The sequence below is a fragment of the Eschrichtius robustus genome, chromosome 3, assembly GCF_028021215.1.
Source record: "Eschrichtius robustus isolate mEscRob2 chromosome 3, mEscRob2.pri, whole genome shotgun sequence".
Classification (NCBI taxonomy): domain Eukaryota; kingdom Metazoa; phylum Chordata; class Mammalia; order Artiodactyla; family Eschrichtiidae; genus Eschrichtius; species Eschrichtius robustus.
In genome coordinates this window covers 78,540,133-78,553,901 of record NC_090826.1, presented here as the reverse complement: position 1 = coordinate 78,553,901, position 13,769 = coordinate 78,540,133, and the positions used below count along the sequence as shown (strand labels likewise).

The 13,769-nt window shown below is 36.6% G+C and overlaps 1 protein-coding gene across 4 annotated transcripts in view; it reads left to right on the top strand.

The window, feature by feature from the left end:
• KYAT3 (kynurenine aminotransferase 3) overlaps positions 1-13,025 on the top strand; it is a 53,617-nt gene extending 40,592 nt beyond the window's left edge. For all 4 annotated transcript variants that reach the window (XM_068538054.1, XM_068538053.1, XM_068538056.1 and 1 more), the window contains 4 exons: positions 66-252; positions 4,885-4,961; positions 5,474-5,560; positions 12,653-13,025. In XM_068538054.1, coding sequence (XP_068394155.1) covers positions 66-252; positions 4,885-4,961; positions 5,474-5,560; positions 12,653-12,715 — 414 coding nt within the window. In that variant the 3' untranslated portion in view covers positions 12,716-13,025. The remainder of the gene's footprint in view (positions 1-65; positions 253-4,884; positions 4,962-5,473; positions 5,561-12,652) is intronic.
• The last annotated feature ends 744 nt before the right edge of the window (positions 13,026-13,769 follow it).

Below are 13,769 nucleotides of genomic sequence, written 5' to 3'. Positions count from 1 at the left end.
AATAAACTCTGCAGTAAATAACATTACCATATTTCGTTTCCACATTTTTCAATCTTAATATACAGGAAGCTTTGGCTCAAGCTCTTTGGATTGACATCAAGCGCATGGATGACCCAGAATGCTACTTTAATTCTTTGCCAAAAGAGTTAGAAGTAAAAAGAAATCGGATGGTGCATTTACTTGAAAGTGTTGGCCTAAAACCCATAGTTCCTGATGGGGGATACTTCATCATTGCTGATGTGTCTTCGCTAGGTTTGTAAAGGTTTTTATTATTTCAAACATACAGAAACTTAAGAGTGAAATTATATCAGAATTATGAAGAAAAGATTGGTGTCAAAGCCATATCAGCATTTCATTTATGGAAAAATGGATTTCCACAGTGTCAGTCATCTACAATCATCTTGGTGATTAGGTTCTTAACCTTAAATATGACTGTTGTTACATGGTTTGGAGTCATTTGTTCTAGATATTCTATTAAGCATAGAATTTGCTGTCATCTTGTTCTGGTAAGTAATTTAAAACACAGGTACATGAAATAATATATGTTCCTTGTGTTCCTTTTAGTATAATTTTAGTTTCCTTTTTACTTAAAAAAAATATGATTTCTAGAATATTGATGCTATTGAGGAATACCTGTCATTTTAGAGTTTGCTGAAATGAAGTTACGAAGGAAAGTAATATTTAGAGTTTACTGAAATGAAGTTACGAAGGAAAGTAATATTTATTGAAGGTCTACTGCATGCCAAGCACTTTCAGACACTCTTTTGAAAAAAAGCAGTTTGCTCCATTTTTAAGGACATGAAGATTTAGAAAATATTAAATAACTTGCCTGAAGTCACACAGCTAGATTCCAAATAGTTCTGTCTCCAAAAAGCAATGGCCTTTATATTACCTGAAGCTGTTATATGTAATTCTGACATGCCACACAAATCTAAAGTTAGAAGCATGATAATGTTTTATGTCTAACATCTTTCTTCCCGAAAACTGTAGTGTTAGTCATAGTAAATTTAAAAGCATAATTTATTTTGACAGAAATTATAGAAATTACAGCCATTCTGAACAGTTTTAAATGTTTTAAGGTTTTATTACAATGAAGTGATATGCCACCAAACTTGAAAAGTCTTTTAAATATACCAAATTTTATAAATTTTATAAAGCTAGAAACTTTCAATTTTATAACAAAACAGTGATTGTTATTTCCTCATTTGTCGTGAGAGAAGCAGAGGCCATGGTGACCAGAGGTTCTTGTTCTGCTGTTGCCGGAGAGCTGTATTTGTCAGGCTCCCAAGCTCCATTCTTATATAAAACCCTTTATACTGTTCTATATTCTAAGATTTGGAAATCACCTTTCCTGTACTGGGCCTAAATGTGCAGCTCATTTCATGCAGTGATAAAAAGAAATAGCACAGTTTTCATCTGTTTAGGAGAAAATTATTTTATCTGCTTCCAACAAGAATTTGAGTTAATTCATATTTAAAGTCTTCTATGCAATAATATGTAAGTAGAAATATTCATATATCAATGTAACATGGAGTGGGGGAAGCAAATAGTTTAGTCACCTAGGTTCATATGGTAGTTGACCCTAGAATAATGCAGGGTTAGTGGTGCCAACTCTCTGTACAGTTGAAAATCCATGTATAACTTATAGTTGGCCCTCTGTATCTGAGGTCCCTCTGTACATGCAGTCCCTCCTTATCCAAGGTTCTACATAAGTGGATTTAACCAACTCTGGATTGTATAGTACCATGATATTTACTATTGAAAAAAAAATCTGTGTATAAGTGGATTTATGCAGTTCAAACCTGTGTTGTTCAAGGGTCAGCTGTATTGTAATTAGCATTAACTTGAGTCCAAACTTCATGGCAGCAAAGGCAAATAGAAAAATGGAATTAGTTACATAATTCTTGGATAAAAGTAAACTTAACAGCTTTTTAGATAAGAGTAAGTCTCTTCTAGAACCAAACTAAAAGGCACTTATCACATTTTGACATTAAACATCAAAAGGACAGTAATGCAACTTTTACTTGCATCAAGCTCTTAAACAGTTTCTCATTCTATCCTCAGTTGATCCAGCCTGCATGTAATATTGGTGTAGGTCCTAGATCTTGAACTAGTGTGGTTGTAATAGGAGCAGAAAGGATTTGGGCTAGAAAACCTTTAATGATGATGGGGAAAAAAGATGTGTGTTATTTATGGCCCTCCTTCACCTGTGTGAAAAAAATGGTAGTATCTATAAGACCCTTCTACATATGAAGATAAGTTCATTTTATTTTACTCTTTCGTCTTCTCAGATTGATTTGAGTGTAGAAATTCTTCCATATACTGGAGGTTGGTCCCACAATTTGCTGAAGACAGAAGCAAGAAACAACACTTTCACTTGATGGTAGCTTAAAAATAAAAATGAGCCATAAAATTCATGGACATAGTAATTCTCTTTAAAACTCATAGCAATGGCTAACTGGTTAATATTTTTTGAGCATTTATGATCTAGTAGGTATTATGCTAAGAGCTTTACAAATATCACAATTCTCACAAAAGCCCTATGAGATTGGTGCTATTATATCCCCATTGATAGTTGAGAAAGATGAGATAGAAAATCAAGAAATTTACTGAAGTTAATCAACTGATAAGTAGCAGAGCTAGGCTCTGAATCCAGAGATGCATGTCCTAACCAGTGAACTTACCTTTTTTCTGCTATACTAAGCAACTTTCCTGACCGATGAGCGTCATCCTAGAACTAAAAAGGGAAACATTTGATTAGAAGACAAGATTACAAATAAGAAGATTATTACAGTTGTTCTAGTGAGATAAGTTCCAAAATTAGGGAGGAGTTAGTAGGAATGCAACAACCAATTTTGATTCTCATAGGTTACTTAAATAAGCTAGTGCTATTATAATATGGTTCAAACTCCTACCTTCAATAAAGAAATATTTTGTTTAGTTTTTTTGTTTAGTTTTTTGAGTCAGTTTTTTCTGACTCAAGCATTCAAAAGAAGTAGATTCCAACTTTTTCCTAACTATAAAGTCTTTAGAATTGTATTTATTCCCTTATTTTTCTTTGAGCACCATGGCAATAAATTTCTCTTTTCTAAGCGTTACAAGAATAAATAAGTAGTTGAGTGAAGTAAGTCAGACAGAGAAAGACAAATATATGATATCGCTCATATGTGGAATCTAAAGAATGGTACAAATGAACTTATTTACAAACAGAAATAGAGTCACAGATGTAGCAAACAAACTTACGGTTACCAAGGGGGAAAGCAGGCGTGGAGGGGGTGGTTAAGTTGGAAGAATTGGGATTGACATATACACACTACTATATATAAAATAGATAACTAATAAGGACCTGTTGTATAGCACAGGCAACTCTTCTCAATATTCCGTAATGACCTATATGGGAAAAGAACCTAAAAAAGAGTGGATATATGTATACATATAACTGACTCACTTTGCTATACAGCAGAAAGTAATACAACATTGTAAATCAACTATACCCCAATAAAAATTAAAAAAAAAAAGAATAAATGAGTAGTATAGCCTGTGTCAATTACAGTTAGTCAGTACCCTCCTGTTCTTTCTTCTACTGCTGTAATCACTCCTTTCTCCAGGTTACCTTTGAGTATGCTACTATTGTGTACTTGTCACTTGGAGTTTTCACATAATTTACAGTTAGACTCTATTTTAAGTTGTCATTTTGTTAGAGCCAAATCTGAATTATACACACATACATACATATGACTTGAAATAGTAATTTAACTTCTTCATTTGTAAAATGAGGATTGTTGCTTCTCTCAGAATTGTAGGACAGATAAATGAGAGAATCATGTAACATGCTTAACAAATAGTAATAAATGGTAGAGTATTATTAGCATTATTATATGGAAATTTTACATTCTTAAAGCACAGGAGAAAATTGAAATACAATCATTAAGGAAAACCATATTAAGTCATTTAAAAAAAATACAGGTGAAACTTTCTTCAATGTCAAGGTTTTTACACTGTTAATTTGAAGGGACCCAGTAGTATTTAGTGAATAAAAGAAAAAAGGTAAAGGTAACTGCCTCAATTTATTTTGAGCAATAAATTGTAAAATTTCACTGATTACAGTAACCATCAATGTTTTGTTGCTTTGGGGCATTCAAAAAGATCTTGAGTACAAGTCAGTAAAATCGAAACAATATGAAATGTAGATTGCTGAATCTGAATGCCAGAGAAATATCTTGCCCAGACCTTAAAGCAAGATTGGAACAAGAGATAAGTATAAGAATACATATTTGAAGTTTTTCACCAAATTTAAAAAAAAAATTTTTTTAAGCATAATGTTTGGAAGAGGAAACAATAAAGATATCACTTGGGAGAACTACATAGACATTTTCCCTTCATAAATAATGAATAATATTAACTTATTCATTCTACAAATATGCTTTTCATTACTTATATGCTAGACTCTGACCTAGGAGATGGGGATAGTGATAGATTGCAATACCCCTGTGGAGCTTACAATCTAATAATGAATTACCATTTAGAGACATAATTATTACAGATGAGTACTCTAAATGTAGGTGTTATTTCCTTAATAATGATCATAGAGGCTTATATTATTTTTAAACGGAAAGCAACACTCCTCTTTGTCCTTCCCCTTTCCTACTCTCTTCCAGTGCTAAAAGCTGTATACACAAGCATGATCAATCAGATGTATATGTGAGTACTGCCTTAGAGTATCAGTAAAGCTTCTCTGTGAATTCCTTACTTCCCACCACACCATGCAGTATAAATCCAGCATGAGAACATTTTGAGAGAAAATTTTGAATCTTGATAGACAAATGAAATACACGTTGCCTCAGATGTAATACATAGGCCATCCAATTTTTATTGTTGTTTTAGATACAGACCTTTCTGATATGAAGAACAGCAACGAACCTTATGACTATAAATTTGTAAAATGGATGACTAAAAATAAGGTAATGTTTATTGGCCTTTGCAATATTGTGCTGTATGTTATAATTTATGAAGGAAACCTGCTGACATGCTTTGAAAAATGTTAACTGTAGTTTTGTTACATGATATTCTACTCATAGCTATCTGGAAGATTTTATTTTATTTTATTTTATTTTATTTTATTTTATTTATTTTATTTTATTTTATTTTATTTATTTTATTTTATTTTATTTTATTTTATTTTATTTTATTTTATTTTATTTTATTTTATTTTTGGCTGCGCTGTATGGCTTACGGGATCTTAGTTCCCTAACTAGGGATTGAACCCGGGCTCTCGGCAGTGAAAGTGTGGAGTCCTAACCACTGGACCACTAGGGAATTCCCTGGAGGATTTTTAAAACATTTTTCTTTTGGAAATTATTGTGAATATTTAGAAGTATCTATTTGTTTTTAATGTTTATGCTCCAAAAATTGATATTTAAAGTGTAAGTAGTTTTCCTGTTTTTCCTATTTTATATTCCTATTTGTTTTTCAGAAATTGTCAGCCATCCCAGTTTCAGCATTCTGTAATGCAGAGACCAAATTACAGTTTGAGAAATTTGTGCGATTTTGCTTCATTAAAGTAAGTTCCCTGTTCTACTCAAAAACACATTTATAATGTCCTTCCTTCTGATTTATAAAACACCATTTTTTTCTGTTGCTAGACTTGATGTGCTCATATGCAATTTTTAATTTTTGGCTTGCTGCCATAAAATTAACTACCAGAACAAAACTCAGCACTTTTTGAAGTTGAGCTTACTGGATTACAATGTAATCAGACTCCTTACCTGTAACATTACAATGTCCAGCGTGCAACCAAACATTAATACACATGTGAAGACACAAGAAAATGTGACCCTTAATGAAAAAACATGTGACTTCTATGCAGTCAATAGAAATAGATCTTAAGGTGACCCAGATGTAGGAATTAGCAGACAAGGACTTTAAAGCAGGTATTATAAATGTGTTCAAGAAATTAAAGGAAAATATGGTCGTAATGAGTGACTAGATTAATTTTAAATTCTTAAAAAGGAACCAAATGGAACTTTAAGAATTTTAAAAAGTAATATCTGATACGAAAAATATATGGGGCTTAACACAGAGGATTGAGGTTGTGAAAAAAAAAATGGGTCCACATGAATACAGATCCACAGAAATCATCCAATCTGAAAAAAGAGGGAAAAATTATTTTTGAAAAATAAGCAGAGTCTCAGATCTATGAGTCAGTGTCAAGTAATAATATACATGTAACTGGAGTATCAAAAAAAAAGAGAGAGAGAGAATGTGGCAAAAAAAATATTTTAAGAAATAATGGCCAAAATTTCCCCATATTTGGTGAAAAGCCACTTAGAGATCTAAAAATTCAGTGAACCACACAGGATACAAATAAAAATCACATCTTGACACATCATAATCAAACTGTTGAAAACCAAAGATAATGATAAGATCTTGAAAGCAGCCAGAGAAAAACTACACCTCACATGCATGGGAGCAAAGGTACGAATGTTAATTTACTTCCTATCAGAAACAGCGGAGACCAGATTACAATGAAACGACTCCTTTAAAGTGCTGAAATAAAAATTATGTCAGCCTAGAATTCTATATCCAGGAAAATATCCTTTAAAACTGAAAACAGTATACATCCCTGGTAAATGAAAGCTAAGAGAATTCAGTACCATCAGATCTGTGCTAAAAATAATCTGAACGTATTATTGCTATTTTTAACAATTTAGTGATAAGATGTTATCACTACTGAAAACAGTCTTATGAAGATTAAGGCACTCTCTATACCTGCACACTCATGTATAAGTATAGACAGAATGATGTAAACACTGTTTTCGACTTTTAGAGCCATCCTATAGACAAACTATAGGAGACTTATCCAGAATAGAATATAAATCTTACCAACATAACAATGTCAACATTTAATTGTCTGAAATGTAGAAGAAAGGGTAAGGCCATTAACACTCGCATCTTATAGTGGATCTAGAAACAGAGGTATATTATTTGAAGTTATAAACAGAACTAACAGAAGAAAAAAGTAGCATAAGACTTCCAGTTTTAGAATGGTAAACACAGCCCTTCCCCATTCTCTTCTTGGAAATTATTAAAGAAACAACTAGGAGAGTGGAAAACAAATTCACAAATCCCCCAGGAAGTGAGAAAGAGTTGCCAAATCAGTGAAGGTAATGGTAGAGGGAAGACACGAAGAAAGGCTTCTGCTTCTACATCTTCAAATTATAGACAGAGCTAACAGGTAGCCTACTCATTATCCAGAACAGCAGGAACAGTAAGTGCACTGGTAGTGGGAACTTCTCCAGAGCCATTTGGCCCCATGGAAGAGGCAGAGTAGAAACATACAGTCATGTCATCTAGCACCTGTGCAAACCAGGTGGAAAGAAAGGGCTGTATAGATTTGCTCTTCACCTCTGTCATTTTTGCTAAAGCTGTGTTGAGGCAGTGTGGATACATTAAATTGGAGGGAGCCAATTAAATTAGTTGGAAAGAAATAAAGTCTAAAAGAACTCCCTCTCTCTGAACTCTACGTTAATCATATTTAACCTTGTGAGCCAGAGATAATTTCTACTCCCTTCTAGTGGTTCCCTGGATCTTCCTTTATACAAACCTGCAAATACGTCTTCAGATCATAGACAGAGCCAGCAGGTAGCTTACTCATTACCCAGAACAATAGGAGCCAGCCGTACGTAGGTGTGCTGGCCGTGGGAGCTTACAAAGAGAATTCAATCAAAGATGAGTAATTAAAAGGAACCAGCTATGAATCTAAAAAGATACTATAAGGGGAAAAGGAGAAAGGTACAGTGAAAAACAAGTATCAGACAGAGAATATTCAACCAAAAAAAGAAAAAACCTGTTTCCATAGAGCAAACCAAAAATGTGATATTTCAAATTCAAAACATGTAAAACAAGAGTTACAGCAGAGGTTTTTAAAAGTTCGGGGAAGATAGAGTAAGATAATGTAAGAAGATGAAATGGCAGCTGTCAGAGCTCAGGTAAGAAATTGAAGGGAAAAAATAAAGCTATTGGTAATTGTAGTGACATTGGAAACAGCGCAGAGAACACTAAATACTTCTGTAAGCACACTGAGGCTTGAGAAGAGTGAGCAAAAAGAAGTAGAAAGGAACAAAGAATTTTTATTTTTGGCGGCACCGTGTGGCTTGTGGGATCTTAATTTCCCAACCAGGGATTGAATCCAGGCCACGGCAGTGAAAGTGCGGAGTCTTAACCACTGGACCACCAGGGAACTCCCAGGAACAAAGAATTTTAAAATGTTAGAAAAATTAGACGTGGAAGACAAATGAAATACCTAGAGTTCCTGGAGGGAGTGGTGCGGGGAGGCAGACCAGTGGAACTGGGAAAGAATTGTATAGCTTTATTTTGAGAATGCTTTCCACTGAAAACAAACAAGTAAATCTAAAAATGGGAAGGGAATGGCTTGTCTCAGGGAACATTGTCACAGAATAACACTGAGATATGCCTTGTTTTAATCTATTGGACTTTGTAAGTGATCCTTTGGCATCTAGACAAGATGATCAAGGCCTCCGTGGAGACAGGAGAGGAGGATCAGTGTGGACCCACCTCCTTTGCATCAGCATTCAATATTGGAAGATAGCGGAGCAACACCAAGAAGTCCCTAGGGAAAGCTGACACACCTCATCCAACCTCTTGGAAAAGCAAAAAATAAAAGGGTGGCAAAACGTGCCAAGAAAGTGGAAATTGAAAGAAAGCAGGTTGGATTTAGGGCAAAACAAGCCAAAAGCAGCAGCACTTTACAATGATTATGGGTAAAGTCCTCAGTAGCTGTCAAATATATGAAAGGATGCTATACCACACTCATAATAAGAGAAAAGAAAAATAAAACTGCAGTGAAATTTTGTTTTATCTGATAATTTGGAAACAACCAAAACAACTGAAAAGTGTCATAAGATACTCTCATGCATTGATTGAGAGTACAAGTATAATGTGTAAAATCTCTGCAGTAGTATGAAAATGTATCATCCAAGTATAAATGCACATGTCTTCTGACCCAGCAGTTCTGCTTGTAGGATTTTTTCCTGTGGATTTACTTGTACATTGAATGTCTTGTGTTCTAGGATTTTCAGTGAAACACTGTTTATAATATCAAAGGATTATAAACAAAATATTCACCAATGAAGGCTGCTTGAATAAATTATGGTACATTCACATCCATAAGAGTGTGAAGGAGCTCCAGGGAGTGATAGAGCATAAGGTAAAAGCAAGGAGCAGACCAGTTTGTGAGGAACACTATCATCTGTATAAAAAGAAAAAGGGAGGGAGGGAGATGGAAGCTTTTAAGTGCCTAGACTGTCCCTGGAAGGAGACGTAATAAAATCCCGGTGTTGCCTCTGGCAAGGAGAACTGAGTGGTTGAGGGAGGAGGGTGGGAGGCTGGGTTACTTTAAAAAAATATTTTGAAATATTCTTAATAAATAAGTTTCAAGAACTGTTTTTCCAAACAATTTTATATAAGTTCCTAACTGAATTGTTGATGCCTCTATCACTCCCAAATACCTTATTATGTATTCCCCATTATACAACATTCTTCTACAGTATAACCATCAAAATCATGAACTTAACGTTGCTATATCATTCTATCTAATCTCAGATCCAATTCAAGTTTCACTAATTGCCCCAATAATGTCCTTTTTATAACAAACAAGCAAGTAAATAAATGAATCCAGGCCATAATCGTGTCAGTCAGCCAGTCATCAATCAGTCAGTCCAGGCCAGAATTGTGCATTGTATTTAGCTGTCATGTCTCCTTCAAGCTAGAATGGTTCCTCAGTTTTCCTTGACATTCATGACCTTGATACTTCTGAAAATTATTGACCAATTATTTTGAAGAAGGTCCCTCAACATTTGTTTGACATTTACTCGTGAATAGACTCAGATTATGCACCTTTGGCAGGGAACCATGGAAGTGATGCTTTATTCACTGTTTTACATCCTATCAGCACATGATTTTAGTTTTTCCTACTGCTGGTAATGTTAAATTTAATTACTTTATTGAGGTGGTGTCTGCCAGGCTTCTCTACTGTAAAGTTTCACTTTTTTCCCTTGACAAATAATGAATGTTTTGCGGTGAGGTACTTTGAAACTATGAAAATATTCCATCTCTCATCAAGCAATTTATTTATCCATTCATATATGTAAGGACCCATGGATTCCTGTTTCATTCAGTGGGTTATAATTTATCATTATTATTACTTATTTTGATGCTCAAATTTCCCCAGATTTGGCCATTAGGAGCCCCTTTAGGCTGGCCTCTGTTTCCTTTGACATGTCCCCATCATTTTTTGAGCACTTCCTTACTTTCTGGCATAGCAAGATGCACCAGGTTCATTTTGTCATTATCTAGCCCAACTTGGAATCACCTTTTAGTGGAGAATGGTATTAAGAAACCAAGATCTGGGCATTAGGAGTGCTCATTGCTGTTGGGGTATTAGTATTCCCAGGCCCTCCCAGGGGACAGACGTAGGGAATATGTAAATGTATATACATACATTCTATGTGTGTGTCTATTCTACTTATTTCTATGTCTATCTAAATATATTGAAACCACAGAGTTTATTCTAGCTTTCTCCCTCTCCATATTTGTCCCTCCCTTCTTTGACAGTAAAACACCTGGCTCATCACGTAACCACTTCTTTAATCAGTACTTCTGTATGTGACCAGTCTCCTGTCAGTACCACTGCCCCTCCACCCAGCACCCCTGACAGGCAGCTTTTACCCTTCTCAGGCTTTGACACTTCTACCAGGCTGCTGCCCCTGTCCCCTGTATGGCCACCATCCTCACCTCACCTGAGCTTCAACACCCTGTGCTGACCTGCTGCTGTCACTCTCCTGCAGAGATACCCTCCTCTAAGTCTCCTAGGCCACCACTGTCACCCACTGCATAGAAGCCCTCCTCTTCCCTTACGGGCTCTGACACTCCATGCCTGTCTGCCTCATCCCCTCCAGGCTCCAAGCTGCCTGGAACCACCCTGCCATACAGATGCCTTGCTTACTTACCCCCCTCGACTCTGACACCCTGTTCCTGGTCAGTGCCACCACTGCCATCACCACCACGTCATGCCACCAACATTGGAAAGTTTCCTCACTCCACTCTGGCTGCAGCACCCTGCACCAGGCTGCCAAGGCTCCCCCTGCTCCCATACATGATCTCCTATTTCACTCAGCCCCATGTAATGGCTTTTGGACTAAATCACTCTGTGGAGATGGAACAGAAAGGAAAAGGAGAAATAGAGAAAGCGGAAGAGGAAGTTTATCCATCAATTTAATGTTTTACCATATGTAGATATTACCTATTCAAAAAACAAATGAATTTTATCAATACAGTTGACCCTCAAACTGTGGGAGTTAGGGGCTTATAACTGTGAGACTTAGATGGGAGGGGGCAGACGAGTGTGAATGAACCAGTGTTTCCTCATTCAGAGCAGAGAATGGTGAACATTGTCTGAAGTTGATAAATAAAAAATTAGAAACACACATTATTTAGATTTTAGTGGCAACCACTAGAACTAAAACCAGAAATTGCCATAAATTGTTGTGTTGGGGGATGGTGGGAGTAGTAGGAAGGGGTGGGGAGGGAAGAAGCAGATGATTATTTTTCAATGTAAACTCTTCTGTACTCTTGGACTCTTTTCTGTAATAGTGTATTAATTTATTCCTCCATTCTTGCTCCGCCTGGCATCCTGTGTGTGTTGGGAGCTAAGGGAGGGATTTTCTTCTGTTGTCTAGAAGCCTCTTTGAAAGAGGTCTGTGATTTTGTACACTTCCTACCCAAATGGACGAAACAGTGAATATGGATCCCATCAGCACATCCTTCAGACTCTCCTCCTGCATCAGTGTTAATTTACGAGTCTGGGTCTTTGGTGCTGCAGGCCCCTTGGGCTGCCACAGGTGGTTATGAGTGAGGGTGTTCACACTGACGGACATGGTTTTGGCTGGGATCAGGTTAAACTGTTTTCAGTCTGAGCTGTATATACAGTTTGTCAGTCATTTTTTTTTTTTGGTGATGCTCTTTGGCCCTCTACTGGTTAATTTGTAGATTTCTTTGGTGTCAGGAAAGTAGTAATAAAGTGACCTGAATTGGCAGCCAGCATCACAAAACAGTATGATGTAGTGATTGCCGTGATGCTTCTCTAGCTCCCCTAACATTGAATTCTTGTGAGGTTCATTCACTTTTCTAGCCTGACGGCAATGGGATATAGCATTATAAATAATTGGTTTGTTTGATTTGCTACTGGGCTCCTTAAAGCGCTTGGGACTTGTGTATTTGGCCACCAAGGTAAGGCATGATGCTGTGGATGCCATTTCCCAGTCTCTGTGTTCCTGCTGAGATGAAGTGGCTTAATATGGGGCAGAGCTTCCAGTGACACAACTCAAGGTGTCCCCCACCCCTGCCCCCACCCCATGAATGCTCCTGGGCTCTGTCTTAGCTGCAGAGGCCAAGGACTGGCTGGAGCCCATCTGGGCCCAGCTCACGTTATCAGGGGTTGAGAAGCACTAGGTTCCCAAATCACTACATGACTGTTACAGATGGACTGATTTTGGTATATTTTTTTATATTTAAATCTTTATTTCATCTTGAATTTATTTTGATATGTAATGATGATTATTTCATTAATTTACAGAAAGACAGTACACTGGATGCTGCTGAAGAAATCATCAAGGCATGGAGTAGACAGAAGTTTTGATACATGCAGACTGCATTGTTTCTATTAAATGACTTAGTATGGAATTATTTAGTACTGCTACTTGCTGGGTATTGAAAAAAAAATGTCAGTACAAATGAAATTTAAAGGACTATTTCCACTGTTAATCCCACTACTGACAATATTCAGGAGATCTGATTTTTTTTTCAGCTGAAATGTATTAAAACACCTTTTAGACCGTTTTATGAGTCAATATAGTGCAGTGGTAAGAACTGTGAGATGCTGGTTGATGCTTAACGTTTCTGTGCTTCAGTTTCCTCATAAAAGGGGAATAAAAATAGCACCTACTTTATATGAAGTTTGTGAGTTGTTATTTGTGAGGATGAAATGGACTGATGTATGTAAAGCCTGGCAAACAATAAGCACTCAACTACTCTTGGCCAGTTTCACTTCTCTGCCATTGCGTGAAAACCCTTAACCAGTTACATCCCCCTCAACTCTGTATCTTTGCTTTGTCTCTACCCACCTGTAGTTCTCTCCCCTTCACTTACTAACGGCTTTGAACTTTGCTCATAGTTTTGCCTCTCTGTTGTAAGTACTGCCATCATCTGGGGTGGCTTCAAGGTCCCCACGGATTACCTAGGCTTTTGGTACTTTGTTCACCTCTGGTGATACTCACCTCCACTCCACTCTCCACTTCAGCCACCCACTCCCTTGGGCATACCCTAAACCTTTCATCATTTCAGGCTGTTCCATCTTTGAGATAATAAGTTAGTCATTTCACACTGTAACCACCTATTCTTACACTAAGTATCCCCCCGCCCCGGCCCCGGCCAATATTTCCCTCTCTCTCCCTCTCTCTCTCTCTCTCTCTCTCTCTCTCTCTCTCTCTCTGTCTCTCTCTCTCTCTCACTCAGCTCCTCTCAAAATATTACTTTAAACTATCATTTCAAATCCACTATTTCTCAAAAATTGGTCCATGGCCCTCTTACATCAGAATCAACTAGGATCTTTGTTGAAAATAGATTTTGGCCTTCACCCCAGACTTACTGAATAATAATTTCAGAATCTGGCCCTTTCCAGGTGATTCTTATTC